This window comes from Sprattus sprattus, assembly GCF_963457725.1.
Source record: "Sprattus sprattus genome assembly, chromosome: 4".
Classification (NCBI taxonomy): Eukaryota; Metazoa; Chordata; class Actinopteri; order Clupeiformes; family Clupeidae; genus Sprattus; species Sprattus sprattus.
The window spans coordinates 10,273,726-10,293,708 of record NC_137923.1 but is presented as its reverse complement, the minus strand read 5'-3'; the positions used below and the strand labels follow the sequence as shown (position 1 = coordinate 10,293,708).

Here is a 19,983-nt window from a genome sequence, read left to right as displayed (position 1 = left end):
GTACAGTATAGTCACATTGCGAATAGCACCAACAGCATCTACACTACAGCATCAGTAACCACCTGAGCAATGCACTGGTTTCAGCCACTTTATCTACTGTATAACTGTGTCGTTGCTTATAGACATGAGGATTTCCTTCTCTGTGCACATTAACATGAAAGCCTCCAAGTTGTCCGGACTCAATGAGCTTCGTAGCCTATTCTTCACAAATGTTAAGGTTGAGAAGCTTCTCTCACTTGAAATCTGTGTGATGGACAAAGTCAACAGAAACTTTGTCCAAAGCTAACCCAATGACATGATAAGCATCTGTGAGGAGGTTGTACTGTGAGAGTATTACGTGGACACAAATGGCACAGTTTTGCAGGAGGAACAGGTCCTGCTTTCAAGCTCCATCTCTGATTCTTCCATATATGGTAGTCTGCCACTATCCTCCTGACTTTCCTGTGCCACCTCACTACATGCCCTGATAGTATAACCTTCAAGAAAGGACCTTTTCAGTCTCTCCCAATGGTATGCCAAGCTAGACAGCTCAGTTTGTAATGTGCTAACAGTAGCTCTGTCATCTAACGTAAGCAGACATTTGCTGATTTCCTGGAGTGCTGATTTAGGGAGCCCATTTATCTTTATTTCAGGAAAGTTTTTATTTTTTTCTGAAATCCTCCTATCCATGCTACCTGCCACAGTGTCCAGAACAACATTATGGACATTCACCTCAAAGGCAGCATCAGATGAGGCTACTGGTTCATCATCTAAAATCTCCCCTGGCATTCTTTTCTTTCATCAAGTACTGTCATATACTGCTCTTTCTTACATTTAATACCTTGAATTCATATGGTTTACTCTGTTATCCTCTCTACCCGTACGTGTAATCATGGCCTCCTCATTGCAAATTTCGGGCTCATCATTTTTAGCAGGAGTCATTTTACTGCATACACAGATCAAGTTTGAGTTTTTGCATAATATTTGCGAATCTATGGATCGCCATATATTGGGTCTAAAAAGGCTAATTTAATATTTTGCTTGCGAATAGGTTGACAATGTTGCTGCAACGATATTAACCAACGCTACAACGTATAGTTACGTTGCTTATCATTAGGCCTATGTCTCTCTTTACCAGTTGCCACTTGTGTTTGTCCTCTTGGAAATAAATCGGTAAGGGCAGCATTTGGCAGCATCCTCCTCCAGAGACTTTCTTTTTTTTCAGCCCCTCCTGGCCTTTACCTCCCATCCATCCTCCCTGCCTCGTATCGTTGCGGTAGGGCCGGCCCAGCCTATCTGAGAAAACTTTTTTGGAAAAGACGTGCTATGGACCCAACCAACTGTATTCGGGAGGGGAGAACTTCCTCGCATGGTAAAACCCATGCAGAGGCTGCTGTGTCATAATGCACAACGTGTGTAGCCTACTTTAAGAGAAGATGGACTAACGTGACAAAAATAAATAAATAATAATAATAATAATTACAAATTAAATTCTCGACCGGCCCAGAAGTGAAGTGGCCCATCGGGAATTCTCCCGATTCTCCCGATTACCCACCCCGGCCTGGTAGACACTATAATTGAAGAATCAAAGAACGGTTTCAGACTTGTTGTGTCCTACATATTTATTGTTTGTTTTGCAGAAAGGCATCAGAGTTTGTGTTTCGCATAACCCAACATTGGATTCATAACATGATTTCTTATAAATGTATTCTTTCTTCTGTCCAGCAAGTTCCATTTATGCACGGTGTTTAAGTCCATTTGGGTAATAAAGATCATTATTTTGGTTACTGGTGGGTGGAAAATGTTATGGCATTAAAACGAGACAAAATATTCGCTTTAACAAACACGTTTTTTTAAAACATGTATAGAAACGTTTACATGTGGCTTAGGGAACTATTAATCTTTATAAAAAAAAAAAAAACCTAAAAAAAAGCAAACAAAACTGTACATTCCAAATCTCTGACAGAAAGACATCCCTTTCAAATGATGATTATTGTTGTTGTTTTAAAAGTGTTCTGAAGCACTAAGTCCTGTGTTTTGATCTCAGAAGGGTAACACCTGAGCCTGGGTCCTTCCTCTTTCCTAATCTGAGGCACTGGATCAGGCTCGCCCCAGACCACGGCCCACTTGGCCATTAGCCTCTCATGTAGTCTCCACTGAACATGTGGACCATGAGACACTCCATGGGGGTGTTGAATGCTGGGTAAGTTTCGCTTGCCCCTTCAGAGCTGATGAACTGTCCGACAATGGGGAAGAGAGAGAGCGAGAGGGTCCACAGGGAGGAAATGAGGTGAAGGGAAAAGGGGCTACACCAGGTAAGGCCAGGCCAGACTTGCTCGCTCGCTCAGGGGGGTGTAAACTGTCCAAGGCTCCTGGGATCCCTCGACAAGGCCAAGGCCTACGTGATGTGCCTTGAAACTATCCGTCGTCAGTGTTTTACCGGTGTGTTCCACATTTAAAAAAAAAATAATTAAAAAAACAAACAAACAAAAAGAAACATGCATTGAACAGCATTTAAAAAGTTATGTGCCTCAGGGCAAATGTTTCTTCTTCTTCTTGCTTTCCAAAGTTCTGTCTAATGTTTCCCTAGGCATCGCTACTCTGGTAACCTTGCATTCACAGTTCAAAAGGTTGTAGTGGTTTTCCTACTCCTGCACTAGAATAAGTCATCTTTAAAAGATCTATTCGCACAACAACACAAAAAAGCCTGAACAAAGCTGTTCACCATGTCCTTCCACTACAGGACAAGCAGGATTCTTCCTCTTAACATACCCCACTCAGCAACTACAACACGCCCTCAATTCTTTCTTTTTTTTTTAAAGCAAAATACATAAATATGCTCTTCCTATGTTCAGTGTTCAGTTCTCTAGGTGGTGAATATTATTACTATTATTATTATTTAATTATTATTATGAAGATTTGTCAGAACAGTAATACGATATCAAAAAGTCTGATTGAGCAGCAGTTGATTGTCGTCGGGAGAAAAGCAAAAAAGAGCCCTCTCTGCTCAAGTCAGCTTCTTTTGCACTCAGTGGTGAAGGTAATGCTCAGCTGGAGCCAAGATGGGGGCAGGGTCGCTGCCAGTTTCCACATACTAAACCAGTCATACATGTATCTTATCGACACAGGACCTTTCATCAGTCAGTATTGGGAAGTTGCGAATGGGGGGGACTGGTGTTGAAGAAAAGTCAAACATGGTGAAGAGCCACGATCATCCTTACTTAAGACGGGCCATCAAGGCTAGGCTCAACAGTGATTGTGACGACCTTGTTATTTGGTAGAGTTAAAAAGTGCTGAGATGCTGCGTGAAAGTCATTTTTAAGGGGGGTGGGTTGGGGTTTAGGGCAGGCTTACATCGGCTTTACAGTTGAGGACCAGTGTCTTCAGGAGACTCTTCCGCCAGACTCCCACTCTAAAGATGGAAGCTGCTTCAGCAGCAGCTTCATGCAGCAGCTGAGCATTGTAGAAACTGCCAGGGCAGGATCTCAACCGTTGGAGCAGATGGATGGAGGGAGGGAGGGAGAAGCCATCCCAAAATGGGGTGGGGGAGGAAGAGACCAACAACACAAAGCAATCAAAAAAGGAATCGGTGAAAATAAAAACAATAAAAAGTGTTCAGTTGCTCAAGGCGGTGTGAAAACCCAACTCTGTGTGAGCGTGAGCACTGGAGGGCGTCTGTGTGACGTGTTGCAGAAATTTAACCTCTAGCCTGCGAGAGCACGTAGTAAATGTAACTTTGATCTCCTAGTGCAGTCGATGCAGTGCTGTCAGTTGCAGTGCAGAGTGCAGACAGCTCTGCCCTAGCCCTGGTGATGGGGAGGTGGGGGGGTGGCTGTCCTGCTCCACTCCAATCTGCTTAACTCATTTCTAATCTGCTCAGCAGTCCACCTTGCCCTTCTCCAGCGAGCTGTGGATTTTGTCCAGAGTCTTTTTGATACGCAGGGCAGTGAGGCGGGCAGACGGGTTCTGGTACCAGCACTCCTTCATCAGCTTTACCAGTGCAGACAGCGTCTGGGAGAGAGGGAGAGAAGAAAGAAAGAGGAAAAAAGAATGGCAGAAGCAAAGATTTAAGCTCTAAGCAGTTACTGTATAAAATGTCCAAACTGCAAACCACTCAGGCACAGAGTTATGGAACTGCCTCATTGTCATCAATAGGCCAGTCCCTCATTTTTAAAAAGAAGATCTAAAAATATTAAAAAACAAAAATAATAAAATAATCTGTCTAATGTCAGTTGATATCATTCATTTGTTTTATATTTCGAGTTTAAAGCGAAACAAAAATCTCAATTTCTTGCAAGGCTTTAGAGGTCACTACCACAAAAATCTGTCATTTTGATCACAAAAAAAAAAAAAGAAAAAGAAAAAGATGGCTAAATCCTGGAGGGACTGGTAGATGCCTGGATAAGCGTGGCAGTGTGTGTGTGTTGAATGTGTGTGTTGAATGTGTGTGTGTGTGTGTGTGTGTGTGTGTGTGTGTGTGTGTGTGTGTGTGTGCGGCAGAGTGGAGTGAGGACTCACAGGGTCGGAGAACCAGCGGTTGGGGATGAAGGGCCTCTGCTGCTCCACACACACCACCTTCCGCATGTCGTCAAAGCTGGGGTCGTTGGCGACCAGGTCGTAGAAGGGAGGCTTGTACTCCTCCACAATACCTACAGGGTGAACCCAGGTGAGAGGGGGGGGGATAAGCTACTGGTAGAATGTGACATTGGACTTGCCTTCATATAGTCATTAAGGAATAATAACGGTGGTTGTCTTATGGGTAAGAATTAGTTGTTGTAAAGAACTTTTAACTAGAAGTTGGTGGTTACCTCAGTAGCCCAAAAAAGAAAAATTGCCCACAATGAGACACATCTGTTTTTTTTAGTTTTTTTATCTTTAACACTTCCACATATCCAACCTCGAAGGGGCTTCTGAAAGTCAGCTATGATGCTAATGAGTGTCCCTTAAACAACTGGACTGTTCGTCATTCAGTCTCATGAAAATCTACATCCATGTATCCCACTTTTAATCACTGTGGAGATGGCTTAGCACTGACAAAATAAGTCACCGATCTCTGAATAAAAATCTTGAATGGCGGTTGAGCTCAAATATCAACAACATCTCACCAGAATCGCAGACTGCACCTTTAAGAGGCCAAAATCACAGTGCTAAGTGGTCATGCGCTGCTCACCGTTGCTGATAGTGCGCCGGGCAATCTCCCACAGCACCAGCCCAAAGGCCCAGATGTCCACCCTCTTGTAGGCGTCGAAGCAGTCCGTCTGGATGGACTCGTCCAGCACCTCGGGGGCCATGTAGCGCTTGGTGCCCACTTTAGGGTTATTACCCACATCCAGCTGATTGTCTGTTTGGGAGTGGGTGACTGCCAGACCTGCAGACACAGGAGGGGAACATGAGAGGGGGACATTTAGTATAGAAAGTATGTCTGTTCATGGCCCCTGCTTTGGGTAAAACTACAGCTTCAGCTTCCTTCCTTCCAGCACATTTTGATTTAAAATGGTTGAAACAAATTCATTTCAAACGCATCAGACAATACTTCCTACATACTTCCTTCCTACACACATTTAAATCAATTGTGTCGGTCTCATGATGGGGATTACACAATTATGCAATCCTCTACTGAAAACCTGCGGGAAATGCTTCATTTCCAGGCCTCTGTTGTGTCCCAGGAGGACGCCTGAGCAGGACAGGAGTGAACGGACAGAGTAAGACGCATGTCCCTCACCCAGGTCGGCTATGCAGCAGCGTAGGTCCTTCCTGACCAGGATGTTCTTGCTTTTGAGGTCGCGGTGGGCGATGGCCGGCTTGCCCTCGGTGCCGAAGATCTCGGTGTGCAGGTGCACCAGGCCGCTGGCCACAGACGCCGCCATGTTCAGCCCGTCGGCCATCTCCACGGCCACGCGGCCCAAGTAGTCGTACAGCGAGCCGTTCTCGTGGTAGTGCGTGATGAGCCAGAGCTGTGTGCTTGAGTTCCGTGATGTCATGTCTGACGCCATGAAGCCTGCGAACACAAGGTATGCAAAAAGTCACTACAAGAAAAATGCCACAAGATCCACAGGAGTACTAGAAATGCTGCCACTCTGTTATGCTTTCAGAACAACATTAGTATAAGCCTAGATCCATTCGATATGAAACGTGCCCACAGAAAACCCATATGTAACTAACTAAAATAAAATACCACAAGATCTGCAAAAATATTGAAAATGTTGTTCAGTTAGGCCTTAAGAATTACACTACTATAAAGTTTAATAAGTTACATTTTATATGAGGCTTGCCATAATGCTAAAAGTATTCTAAAGGCAAATTAGTAATGTACTAGTATTCCCAAACACAGAAGGGTTAGTCTAATGCATGTGCACGTAATAAGAGGCCAAGTTGCAAGGATTAAGCTCACAAAAGCATTTTTTTACTTTCTGTACATTACTAAGGAAAAGAAAATTAAGACACAGTAAGCAAACGCAATATATTGGCACAGTATCCACAGGAGTACTGGAAATGCTTCCATACTTTGGCACAGTATCAACAGGAATACTGTAAATGCTTCCTTACTTTGGCACAGTATCTACAGGAATACTGGAAATGCTTTCACACTTTTTTATGGCTTCAGGATTACATTGCTGTGTAGTCTAGAACCATTTTTATTTTACTGAGAACAAGAAGCATAGTCTGTAGGTTTAATTACTACCCATTAGTAATAACTGAACAACGAACAGAAGACTGATATCCGACATCCATCATCAAACCCAACATTCAAAACTCCCACAGTAGGACGCGCCTGTCAGCTTGAGCTTAAAAAAGGCCAAGCCTGACCCTCAGCCCTTCCACTCCAACTGGGCCTGGAACCAAAATGTATAAAGTCATAACACTAACGCTTACCATTCATCTCTCCCTGAGCAAAATCTCATTTGTGAACATGGGGGCCAAATTGATCACAAACTTAGCCAACAAAGCTTTCTTCTGAAAAGCACATGGCAGGACTGTGTAGTATACCAATCTGTAAAGTCTCTAAAGGTTGTTGTTTGTATGCACATAGTCTGAAGAAATATGACTTGTTATTAAGTTCTCCCATGTAGACATAAATGCCAGACTCACCTAAGATGTTCTCGTGACGCAGCAGGACGGTGTTGTAGATCTCCGTCTCTCGGAACCAGGACTTCTCGTCGCGGGAGGAGAAGATCTTCACGGCCACATTCTCCCCCTGCCACTGGCCGCGCCACACCTCACCATACCTCCCTTTACCTGGGAGAAGTGTCCAAAACAAACAATACATCACACACACTGATGGAGCATTCGCCCAATTTCTTTATGTTTGAGTCTCAAAACCCTATCAGAACTGTATGAGAAAACAACTATGACAACATGGGACTGGACACAGAAAATAACCATGAATAACCGTAAACAAGTCATGTACTCTAATTCCTTCACTTTTCAGACTATGAGCAACTGAAGGCAAAAACAGAAAACTAAAAAACAACAGAACCATACAAGATGTGTGCTCTCTCAATGGGTTTAATGTTCCTGTTAATGTTCACCATCAGTACCAAGGCAATTACTTTAATTCCAATGGCATTGTAAGTTCATTAAAAAAATATATATGTCTGACCTGAACCGCTACCACTGAAGATAATTAAGTCTACTAAATGAAATGTGCGAAGAGCAAAGGCAGACAAACAGCTTCTGTGTTATTACTACTGGTATAAAAAAAACATAATTACTCCTATAAAACTAAAATCCACTCAGAACTGAATTAGCAACAAACTGGCGAGGAACAAGCCCATGCATTATAGGCTGAGGCAGTGCTTTTAAACAATGTCCATTAAACTGTAAAAAAGCTCATCATAATTATTTAGGCTTAAGCACCTTCCCTCTTTTATTCTCCATAGTGGCTGTGTGATAAACTCAGGGCTTTTTACGCTAATAAAATAAAAAAGCTGTAGGTAATACAAGTACATTTTGCTAACGTCTGCCAGACTCCGGTCATTCTAGGTGAACTCCTGCACTTCAATGTGTTTAGCAATCTGGAAATAACTGGCAAGCAGGAACACCCTTAAATTAGAAAAGTTCTTGATTTGTTAATATCATCGGCCTGTTATCAAATTCTAGCTGCAGATGGCAGAGCCTAGAAGATTTTTTCCCCCAATAGCACTGCGCACTAAGGTGTTATCCATCCGATCATAAAGACAGCTAAGTGTAAAGGTGGAAGTCGGCATTTCTAGTGAAAGGTTGTTGATATTAAAGCTCAGCCGATCAAATTACATCCTCCCTTCCATGGTCCTGAAGCAATATGCTAACTGTCTGGGATTGTTTATGACTCGGTTTGAGCCTCTATGTTTGTTCCCGTTTACAGAGCCATGGCAACAGGACAAACACAAGAGTTTTCTGAGACTGACAGCTGGAGGACTATGACTCGCAACTCACTGAGTGTGACAAAGAGTACTAAAGCAGAATCACGGACCGCACCAGATACAAAAAAAAATGGCTTCCAGCTTCACACATAGTACTCAAACATGGAATGCAGCAGGTCTATCATAAACATCTGTATAGCAGTCTGGTGACTCCAAGGCCTGCCTGGTGCTTACCCACACACTCCACCAGGCTGATTTGCCGTGCCACCGTCCTCTGAACCAGGAAAGGCAGGCCTGAGCCACTGCCTGACGTGCATGAGTGGTCCAGCAGATCCTGTGCCAGGAAACAAACAAAACCAGTCACACACACACACACACACACACACAAACACACACAGAGGCAAAGACTCCCATCATTTAGCACCTACAAACAAGCACTTCAAAGTGGGCACCACTAAGAGATCTATGTAGCAGTGTTGTGAAGCAGTACAGTGCATCACAGTAGTTGTTTGATAGTCTATAGCTAAAGTCAGTGAGGACATGGACATCCTAGCTGCTCAGAGTCAACTTGAAAATCAGTTCACAGATATAACCATGCTGAAATTGGAGCAATAAACTCCACCGTGTTATGTCTCGTCAAAAACCCAAACCCTCATAAACCTCAAAATAATTCAAATTCAGTATCACCATCTGAACCGGGCTATAAACAGGTCATATCCCACCACCATTACTCATCACAGTACTTTAGGTCTTGGTTATGTTCAGTAACATACAGAAATAACCCTGGAGAAATGGATCCATGAACTTCTCCTTCTTAGGTCTCTTCCCAAACATCGTAATAGCTAGATGTTCAGGTGTGAGGTTAGTCCAGGCCTGGAGCTCCCTAGAGCATCCACACCGGTTCTACGCTTTGTGTTGAGGTGCTTGATAAAGTGTGCCGGGTCATACCGCCAGCGTGCTGTCTCCCACGTTAGTGGCGATGAGGCCGTCGATGGCGTTCTGCTCCGGGTCGTACTCGCGCAGCCTCTCGAGACGGCCACGGTGCATCCGCCTGCACACGACCACAGCCAGCAGCGAGAGCAGCGTCAGCACGCCCACTGGCCCCAGCACCAACAGCACCAGCGTCTCCATGCAGTAGCGCACCGGCTCTGCCTCGGGAGCTACGGAAACACAGCAGGGACACACAACAACAGATTTTTAAAGTTGCTTAAAAAGGTGCAGTCGATGATGATTCTGATTCAATACAGTTTCGTCAAATTCAGATAACTGATCCTCGGTGTCCCCTAGCTGTCTGTTCTGTTTGCGCGCTCAAAAAACAACAGTGTTAATACACAGTCATGACTCTGAAGTACTTTTAAAGTAGCCATACCGAATTCCAGCAAATCAACATGTTACCAAAGAAGCACAGAGGGGACGAGTGTAATTTGATTGGCTGTTGAGCTCAAATATCAACAACATTTCGTAAGAATTGTGTACTGTCCCTTTTAGGGAAAAATAAACATCATGGTATATGACTGACATTAACATGTCTGACATGCCATAGCATAAGCCAAATACAGTCAATATTGATCATGACAGTTATTTGGTTTCAGAAAGGCAAGCCAAGTGCTGCCAAGAGTAAAATGTCACATGACCTTTGGTGGAAATGCAGACAAATTCGAAGTGATACAATGTACCATTTCCCTAACTCATTTATACAGTGATTTATATGTACATACCTGAACATATCTGTGTGTGTGTGTGTGTGTGTGTGTGTGTGTGTGTGTGTGTGTGTGTGTGTGTGTGTGTGTGTGCGCGCACAGGCTTGAGTGCAAGTATGTATGGGTGGGTAAGTGAATGTGTGTGAATGTGTGTGTGTGTGTGTGTGTGTGTGTGTATATATGTTTGTATCTGGTTGAGTGTGAGTATGTAAGGGTGGGTGAGTGGTCAAATATCTGTGAGTCTATGTGTTTTGTCTGTGTGTCTGTAGGCGAGAGTGTGTGTGTGTGTGTGTGCGCGTGTGTTGCTCGTACCCGTGGGCAGCTGACTGAGCAGGGCCTCGCTGCTGGTGTTGGCATTGCACATGGGTAGGGCACAGCACTCCACCACGTAGTTGCTGGCAATCTGACAGGTCATGCGAGGCGTGTCGTGCCCCCGCAGGCAGCCGCGGGTGAAGGTGGGCACGGGGCCGCCCAACGTCACGGATGTGTAGCACTGGTCCCCGCGACACAGCTCCACCATGCAGTTGCTGCCCTCACAAGCGCACTCAATGACACCATCTAGACACACACACAACCAGACACACACACACACACACACACACACACGTTCATAAATAACATACAAATGCAAATACATACACATACGCACACAACCAATCACATCTGTTAATGCCACACACACAGAACCGGACACCCCCCCCAACACGCACAGGAAGACACCAATCAGACCCAACTCAATTAGCTGTGCAGTTAGAAGCGAGTGAAAATGACTTATTCAGCGATGCCAGGGCACTGCTTCCTGCCCCTCGACATGTGGGCCTGGGGTCTGAAGATCACTCAAGGCTCCAGGGGTCACCCACAGACAGACATCAGCAGTGCTTAACATAAACAGCAGGCTTCTGAACTGTAGCTATCGATTAAGCCTTGTCATTCCCTGGGAGATGCATGACCCTGTTTAAAATGGAGCGCTGCATGGGGGGGGGGGGGGGGGGGGGGGTGGATCTGAGGGAGTGCCATCCAAGGCTCTGGCTCCACTACACTCACACTGAGAATGGCCGCGTCTCTTCAAAAGTGCCCGGAGGACACTGGGATTTGTGGAGAAAGCAGATGATCGCCGCTGATAAGGCTCTTGCAATAACGTTTGATTTGGAGAATTATGCCTGCTAGTCTGCTTGGAGCACAGGCGTCTGGTGTGTGTGTGTGTGGGGGGGTCGAGAAGATGGGGAGAGACAGACGGAGGGAAGGAGAGAGAAGGAGATGGGAACAGATTGAGGAGGGAGGGAGAGGGGAGAGGGAGAGAGAGAGAGGGGAGAAGGGTGAGGGAGATGAATGGGGTGTAGAGAGAGAAAGAGAGAGGTAAGGAGAGAGAGATAGAGAGAGGAGGGTGAGAGAGGAGGGTGAGAGAGGTGGGGAGAGATAAAGAGAGAGGAATTGAATTAGTGGTGCTATGGGCTCTCTTTACCTTCGGCTGATGTCTGCACGATCTTCAGCAGCATGAACAGAAGGACTTGGGCGCTGCAATGACCCATTTGCTTCACCGCACTGGTAATGAGAAAAACACTACGGTTAGAGGACAAGCAAAAAAAACACACACACACACACACAGACACTGAAGCACACACACACAGGCACTGAAACACATACACAAACACACCTCAGGCTTATGTCCAAAATCGGTCATCTAGGTGACAGAACTACATTCAGAATCACAGAGTTCCAGAGCCACATTTACCCTCCTGTCTGTGTCTGCACAGTCCTGCCTTGTCTGTTTCTGGTGCTCAAACCCCAACACTCATTTTTGGAGGGGAAAGAGATGGCATGTGTGCAGTGCAAGAGGGGGCCGTTTCCGTGGCAACAGGGGAGAAAAAGCAAGGCCTGCTGCTAAATGACATCAAAGCGAGCTGCGGAACTGCGTGGTGCATTACGAGAAGACAGACACAGAAAAAAAGAGAAAAGGGCTGCCTTCACAGTTCTTTTTCCCCCCGGATATTCAAATACAGTTTTCCCACGGAGTGATGGGGGGGACGACTCAAGCCAAGCTCTTCTCAATGGTGCATGTGTCTGCAGTCTGCACACAATTCATCATGGCACACACTCCTCAGCCACTGGAGGAGAGAACACACTGCTCTAGTTTAGGAATGTCTGGATGCCAGCACATCCGACTGAGAGGAATGAGGAAGAGGATATGCCCAATCTAACACAACCACTGATGGCTCTGAAGAAATACATCCCAGCCTTTCACTCCCTTATAAACATAGATATAAAACCTCATTAACACTCAGTTCAAACAATACGTTTTAGGTATTCTGATTATACTTCTTGTGTCGCCACGAGACATTTGAGGAGATGAATATTTCGACAGGGACTGGGGAGCCTGTCCAGCAATGCTGCAATCTGTGTAAAAGCTGCATTACGAGTACAAATGAGATTCATGTTTTTGAGTGGATAGTTGAGGTCATCCTAGCTCAAAAGATTAGGCATACATTAGATGAAATAAGGCCTTTGTCCACAATACACAGTCTGCTCATGAGCCTAATGCTCATGAGCCAAAGGTCTTGAGGTCTTTGAGATGCACTTAGACATCCCAATACTGTTAACTCTGACACCGGGTGCCATCGTTTTGCATCACTGCTACAGCTGCAGGTTTGGCACTTTGCTTCTGAAGAACTCACTGTTGGCAGCGGTGAAACAGCAAAAAGTAATTCCCTGCTCATGATTTGATACTTTGTACAGTTGTGGAACTGTCCATTTACAAATGCCAATAGACAAAAGACGTTTTAGCAGCTGCCTTTACAAAGAAAGGAAGGAAATAGGAATAGGAAATACCATGTTGGGTATAACTGATTAGACCGTGGTGTCTTACTATCAGTTCCCCATGAGAACATCTCGAATGAACCAAATTAATTCTCACGGTTTTGTGAAAGACATGACATGACTGTGAATTTAAAGTACCACACGTGACATATTGCATATGCTATTAACGTGTAATAGCATACATATTTGAAAACCTACAACTTTTGTTTTGTTTGACTGTTTTCAAAAGTGGACAATCTTCCCAACTCCGTGTTAACGACAATACTTTTGATGTAGTCTACATGCATGATGTGGGTAAAAAAAAATAATTGGTTTCACCCAGACAGTCACAGAAAGCAGCCCAGACGACTACCAGCGTGTAACGTTATATACATTAACGCCAGCAACTATGGATCTGACACTTCGGTTGCCAAAACAGGCTACCCAAAAAACACAAGTTCAGCTATTCGCAGTTTCAGCAATCACAATGCATAGCTAGCTGGCCAAGACCAGTGCAAATGGAAGGACATATGGCGTCTATTTCCAGTGCTGTCCTAGGGAAGTTAGCGAGCCTGGAAACACTCGTCTTCTTATTTATATCATATGTTAACATAGCAACGAAGCTAAATTTGCAGCTCGTTATCTATGGTAACTTCCACCGTCCATACCAGACCATTAAACTAGCATACAGCTAATGTTGATCAGCTAACTGCAATTCAACATGAAGCATCCTATGTAAGCAGCTATGCTACCTAAACTGTCTTTCCTTACTGCTTTAAGAATGAATGCAAATTAATTGGTATGTGCTATGGATACAATTTGACTGCATGTAATGAGAGAAACTGTTTAAATGTATGATTGAGCCAGGTTATCTATTTGTGTCCTCTACAGACAGCTAGGTAGTTTAGATAACTGGTTGCTGCCTATCCTATCTAACATTAGCTGACTTAGACAGCCAACGTTTGTTATGAGCTAATGTTAGCTAGCACGCTAGCTTATAGATTACTACCGCTAACACAAAACGTAAGAAGCCTACTTTTACGGTAGCGGCGAGTATGCATCTTACCTCTGCTAAAAATAGCGATGCATTTCTTGTTGAAAACTACTTTTTTGCTTCAAACCCCTCCATACATTTGGAGTTTAATGTCAGCTACGTTCTAATGAAAGGATAGCTACTCTCCGACCACCACCTCCCACAGATACTTTCCTTGCTTGGAAGTGGCATTGAAGTGACGTCATTATAAACAATTCTACGGAGGAATGCATTGTGGGGTACATTTAGTCCTCCTAAACTAAACCACTTTATTATGTGCTAAAAAGGAAAATAATCAAGAAAAAAAAAACATCCAAAGAATAACAGTGAGCAATAAATAAATCACTATGGTTTCAAATGTAACGAAACATAATCCAGTGCAATAAATGTAATTGAAATCATGATATTTTGCATTGTGTTAGAAATTGTATAAAACACATTCATACTACTTCTACCATTAATAATAGCAGCAGCAGCAACAGCAACAACAACAACAACAACAACAACAACAACAACAACAACAACAACAAGAAGAAGAAGAAGAAGAAGAAAGGAGTAGTTACAACAACAAAAATAGCCTACATATTTCAAGTAGCTTATGTTACCAAACATTTAGGAGAGGCTAATCACAATCTTCACATTGTACTCCAATAATATACTAAACCATTATTTCTATTCTTTTCCTACATTGCATTGCATGCATGGACAGTGTGTGTGTGTTTGTGTGTGAGAGTGTGTTGTGTGTGAGAGAGACAGAGGGTCTGTGTCTGTTGACACACGCTTTAAACAGAATGCTTTCAGAGTTGATGAAAGTTAAGAGAAGGGAATTTGATCTCCATTTGAAGTCTTGGTTAATGGGCCTTTCTTCTTGCCTTGTCTGCAGGCCTGTTTATAATCACCAGTTCGATGCCCAGAGAGCACCTCAAAAGACTGGTATCCTGTTGGGTACATCAGGTAAAATTATAATCATGCACAGCACATAAAACAATTTAATAAAAGCAAAGCAAAAAAACTAAAAAAACGGACACTATTCAACGCCTCAGTGTTGAAACAACCCCTCACTACCAAAGCACACAAAGCATATTGGTATTTAACTTTACAGCACCCAGGGAACCATTGCTATTTCCACCTCCCCAGAGACTTTTTGGCAGAAATAATTTAAGGAAGTTTAAGTGCCCTTGCCAAGGAGGCCGTGTCCTGACGGTTTTTGTTTCAAAATAGCATGTTGATTAATGAGCATGTCATATTTCCTATATGTGGAGAGGGGAGAAGTGAAGGCGGGCCACGCTGCAGAAGGGCATTGGAGGTAAGCCTCTGTGGACCTATTGTGTGTGTGTGTGTCTGTGTGTGTGTGTGTGTGTGTGTGTGAAGTGAAAATTAGCCTTCAGACAGTCCTCAGGTGCACTCTGCAACCGCACAGATACCCCTACCCAAGGCACAACACTTAAAGTAGACTCCTACCCCTTCATAGCCAGCCACTGGTTGACATTCAAACTTACAGTCTTTCCCCCGCTGTGCAATTGTAAGTAAGTAAGTATTATTGTAAGTCATTGTTTTATGTGATCCTATCATATCACATTGGGTTAAGCAACTCTATTAATTATATTTGCACAGGAGTGAATAATTATTCTGTGCAGTCATTCACTACACTGCTTCATTGCATCGTCCTTCAATTTATGCATTTAATGAAGAGAGCAACTTCAGTCATTCTGCTGTGAATAACATTATCTTTATATCATGAAACACAGAGAACCATACATTTTGATTGAGCATACCCTTACACAATCATATATCCTGTTTTAGAATGTAATCCGATTAGCCCAACACATACACATCTAAGTGTATTCCCAATAGTGTTGTACAGAACCAGGGAAACTATATAAATGTGAGGAAATGCTGGGCATTAAGTAGTCTATGGATTTTGTTTCTTCAGCTGGGTGAACAATGGTCTGCTGTTGCAGGCCCCAGTCCCTATCTCGAGTAAAAGCGAGGACTGTTCTGAACCTGTGCGAGATTTAATCTCCTGCCGCACTGGTGAGCATCCACAGGGAGGTATTGTTTCAGACTTAATTATAAAGCTCTGAAATGATCTGACCTGGTTGGTGCCAGGTTAGGCTGAGTGTGTAGAACCTGCATGCCATCCCGTCTCGGTGGATAATTGAAGGAAATGCTAGACGGCTGTCGCGATCGAGGAGTAAGAGGAAAAAGAAGAATGAATGGAAAGTTTTGGTTTCGTCAGACAACCCCTCTCTGTGTTGCGTGGTGTGTGTGTGTGTGTGTGTGTGTGTGTGTGTGTGTGTGTGTGTGTGTGTGTGTGTGTGTGTGTGTGTGTGTGTGTGTGTGTGTGTGTGTGTGTGTGTGTGTGTGTGTGTGTGTGTGTGTTGGGTGGTTATAAGAAGAGGGCAACATGAGCTGTTGACTTTTTTTTCTAATTCTCCTGCACCACTCGCCTCTTTTGAGCTACGAAGCATTTGGAAGGAACCCTTCCCCATGGAAAACATGCACCCTTCTGCCAGGCATTTTGCCGTCGCCTTCCTCCTGCTTGGACTAGTCTGTGTCTCCAGCCAGAATAACATCAGTAAGACTCTCTCTTAATTATTTAAAGGTGTTGGGTCATCACATCAACTAATGGCAGCTAATGGATTGTTTGGGTTATTGTTGCGTGTCAAACTCGCTCATTCCAACACATCAGCAAGCACACTGTTTCCAGTGAATGATTAAGTTAGTAAACAAGAGCAATATGAAAAGCTAATTATACTGCATAGACAACATTCAATATTTGTTATTCTAGTCCTTTGAATCAATCACCCATGTGCTGCATATATGCTGGTCTTTGTGTTTAGATTTGTGTAATCAGACCTGAATATTAAAAATCTGTGGTATCAGACTGTGGTATGATGTGGAGTCTTTGCCCGAAAGGACATTTGTAGTTGTTTATGTAATTTCAGCAAAGAAAAACAAAAAAAAAAAACACCATAACATCCTTTTGACACAATGGCCATTTTGATTTGTTTTTTATTTGCAAGACAACTTTGTGATGATAGTCTTTGGTTGAGGTGTTATTGCCTCTTTTCTCTGTGTTTGTCCCAGTCACCTGGTGCACAGTAACAGAAGCAGAGGAGCAGAAATGTCTGGATATGGCGGGGAATGCCACAGCCAGGAACATCCGTGGAAAGCTACAGTGCATCAGGGGTCTGAGCCCCACTGATTGTATGCTGAAAATAAAGGTCAGTGGAAGTAAAGAACTGGAATCATGGAATCGTGGAATCATGGATCAACGGTATCGGTTCCGGAATCTAATATAAAAACCAACAAGGGGAAAAACAATCTGCTTTGACAGACTAGACTATTAGACACTTGCCTCAGACATTGAGAGTAGGGCACTGTCAGAGAGGATTTGGCACTAATTTAGATGTTCCTCTTTCTCTTAATGAAAGCATTGAATTTATTAAAAGACATTGCAAAGCATGCAGACATTGCAAATCATGCAGTCCATTCATCAGTGAAATAAGTAAATAAACAAATACCAAGAATAATTGAATTAATTTGAATAATATCTAATTTATGATCAAATAGAGCTTTTTCAGTAAAACTCACGGCAGGTTTGAAAAGTAAGAGGGCAACATGTCTATAGACTCTCCTTATTCTATGCTGCCATTCATATTAAAGGAGAAATGCATTACTTGTTGTGTCAAACAAAAACAACAGCATGCATAATGGGGGCAATGTTTGCCCCCTCAGCTTTAAAGTTGAAGGGCATTTTTGTGGGTCTTTTTGCCCCAAGCACTACCTGATATGTGGTGCAGGGGTGGCTTGTCTTAACTGTTTGTTCTGGTCAGGATGGATCAGCAGACGCTGCCTCTATGTACCCTGATGAGATCTACACAGCTGGATTCTGCTACGGACTCGAACTGGCAGCTGGCGAGTCTTTCAATGGAGAGGGTAAGATCTGGCTGTTTTGCCGCTCTTGCCAAACTATTTTCTTTTTTTTTCTCAAACTCTTGAAACAGTTATGGGCAGGGTGTCATCAGATGTGATTGGTCTGGATAAGGGAATTCAGAGTGGTAACAACAGACATGCGAGAAGGGGTTTTGTTATGGACACACAGTGTGATCAAAATCTGGATCAATTTGTGATTTGGTCAATTAGTATGGTAACAGTAAAATCACGAAAGTGAAAGAAGTTGTTTTGTTCTGATTACCTGGTGATTTATCTCCTTATACTTATATCTCGATTATACATCTTGCTACACCCCCCCCCCCCCCCAGATGGCATAAACTACTATGTGGTTGCCCTGGCGAGGCGCTCCTCGAGTGACCTGTCTCTGCTGGAGATGCACGAGCGCAGCTCCTGCCATCCTGGCATACGCACCACGGTGGGCTGGACCGTGCCCATCGGCTTCCTGGTCAACACCTCCCAGATCAGCGTCGACGAGCAGTGCAACTTTCCACATGGTGAGAGACGGTGGGAAGGGGACGGACAGCAGGACATGGCAGTCTCTTTTAACCCTCCTGTGTGATTTGTCTTACTTTGTTGTCTGATCATGCCCCATAGTTTGTTCAGTGAACAGCAAATGTGATTTGCTCTTTGTTTTGTGTGGGTTTTGTTTATGGCTTTAAATGTCACAATTTGTAAAGCATTTCCATTTGCCATAAGAAAGTATATACTTTTTTTTGCAAGTTCATCTGGATCTAAATGGATCCATTCACAAAGCTGTGCTACCTATACTACTTTTCCACCTTTCCATGGCAAGCCTCTCTCCTCCTCTTTCTTTTAATCCACTTTTAGTCTACATAGAGCCAATAACAGGTCTAAGCTTCCTAAATGACCTGGCTTGTCTTTCCTTGGACACCCTCTCCCCCTCTTTTTCTCTCCAACTTAATTCTTCTTATTCTCTCCATCCTCCCTTATCAGCGGTGGGGGATTTCTTCGGGTACAGCTGTGTCCCAGGAGTGAAGGATCTGGTGCACGACCCCAAGGGGAACAATCCCAAGAACTTGTGCGAGGCCTGCATCGGGGACGAGAATGACCGGCACATCTGCGTCAACAACCCCCGGGAACGCCACTTTGGGGAAGCTGGGGCGCTCAGGTAGGCCAAGTGTGAAAACAGCCCATCTCGCAGGGGGGCTCTCAGGACGCTGGAGACAGGATCCCCACGCTCTGGCAGACGCTCAGGCGGAGGTGGATGTGGCCCCTATCTGACCCCGATCTGGCGTAGATCTGACCCACTGCCTCGCCACACCAGGGCCAGATCTATACGAGAGGCTGCTACTCTCTGAATCACATCGAAACGAAATTGTAGATCGTAGCTTTGTCTTCACAGAGCTATAAAGGCTTACATCAGGGAGCTGATTAGGATACAGAAAAAAACTTTGTGGTCAAAAATGACCAAAGCATAGCTGTGCATCACAGTAACCATTCCCAGTAGATAGTTTCATCAGCACCTCTGCATCCTAGATACCAATCTGCAGAAACTGCTCATCGGGTTGTTCGAAATATAATATAACACTGTTAAGTATCTTAGTTAAGCTAGTATGACATTGGAAATTGCATACAAATGGCACATGGTGTGTATTAGGTTTTATTGTAAATTATCTTCTGACAGCTGTCGCTATTTCTTTTAGCTCCTTGAGGAACTCTGTTTTTTTTGTGTGTGCACATGTGTGTGTGTGTGTGTATGTTTTCTAGATGTGTGGCAGAGAATCTTGGGGACGTGGCCTTTGTCAAACACACCACAGTCTTTGATAACATGCAGGGTGAGTCAGACACCGTCTCCCAGAGCACCCCTACTCAGCCTGTCTGTCGTTATGGTAACAAGTGTCTGTGTTGTGCGCATCAAAAATAATATCACAGTGCCTGTGTCCAGATTGGGCACCCCGCCTATTTTTGCAGATGAAAGTGTGCAGGTATGGGAAAACTACAAAAGCTGACATGTAACCAATATTGAAATAAGCAGAAAGAGGAAACATCAGTTGCAATTTTATTTCAGGGGGACATTATAAATGAATAAATAAACTGCTGGCACTCTGCTAGACTCAGAACAATATAAATAGTCTCATATTAGGGTTAGGTCAGTAAATGTCGTGGATAGTTAAAGCCACAACTAAATTACCAACTGTATTGTGTAAGACCCCAG

General features: G+C 43.8%; 2 protein-coding genes across 3 annotated transcripts in view; one reads left to right on the top strand and one right to left on the bottom strand.

The window, feature by feature from the left end:
- Positions 1 to 1,662: 1,662 nt before the first annotated feature.
- On the bottom strand, positions 1,663 to 14,020 carry acvr1l (activin A receptor, type 1 like). 2 transcript variants are annotated; one of them, XM_080838177.1, is made up of 10 exons: positions 13,881 to 14,020; positions 11,484 to 11,563; positions 10,334 to 10,579; positions 9,270 to 9,481; positions 8,556 to 8,655; positions 7,069 to 7,215; positions 5,702 to 5,977; positions 5,150 to 5,347; positions 4,498 to 4,628; positions 1,663 to 3,990 (listed from the first exon to the last, which is right to left on the bottom strand). In XM_080838177.1, exons 2-10 carry the CDS (start codon positions 11,548 to 11,550, stop codon positions 3,856 to 3,858), a joined length of 1,512 nt encoding a protein of 503 aa, XP_080694303.1. In that variant the 5' UTR covers positions 11,551 to 11,563; positions 13,881 to 14,020; the 3' UTR covers positions 1,663 to 3,855. The 2 variants fall into 2 exon arrangements, with proteins under 2 accessions (XP_080694303.1, XP_080694304.1); XM_080838178.1 differs by lacking the exon at positions 13,881 to 14,020 and adding an exon at positions 11,676 to 11,800.
- A 1,065-nt stretch (positions 14,021 to 15,085) lies between these two features.
- otomp (otolith matrix protein) overlaps positions 15,086 to 19,983 on the top strand; it is a gene marked incomplete at its 5' end in the record, with an annotated part of 14,286 nt that continues 9,388 nt past the window's right edge. Inside the window, 10 exon segments of the mRNA XM_080836156.1 lie at positions 15,086 to 15,153; positions 15,781 to 15,881; positions 16,012 to 16,049; positions 16,051 to 16,113; positions 16,206 to 16,425; positions 16,938 to 17,074; positions 17,687 to 17,789; positions 18,116 to 18,301; positions 18,762 to 18,936; positions 19,536 to 19,603. Of these exon segments, the coding sequence (XP_080692282.1) occupies positions 15,086 to 15,153; positions 15,781 to 15,881; positions 16,012 to 16,049; positions 16,051 to 16,113; positions 16,206 to 16,425; positions 16,938 to 17,074; positions 17,687 to 17,789; positions 18,116 to 18,301; positions 18,762 to 18,936; positions 19,536 to 19,603 (1,159 nt within the window).

Excerpts from the sequence above, each read along its gene's own strand:
- acvr1l (XM_080838177.1), bottom strand. The coding sequence starts at position 11,550 with ATGGGTCATTGCAGCGCCCAAGTCCTTCTGTTCATGCTGCTGAAGATC. Across the intron at positions 7,216-8,555 it reads CAGCCTGGTGGAGTGTGTGG|GTAAAGGGAGGTATGGTGAG; the intron begins GTAAGCACCAGG and ends CACTTCTCCCAG. Across the intron at positions 5,348-5,701 it reads CTGCTGCATAGCCGACCTGG|GTCTGGCAGTCACCCACTCC; the intron begins GTGAGGGACATG and ends CTGTGTCTGCAG.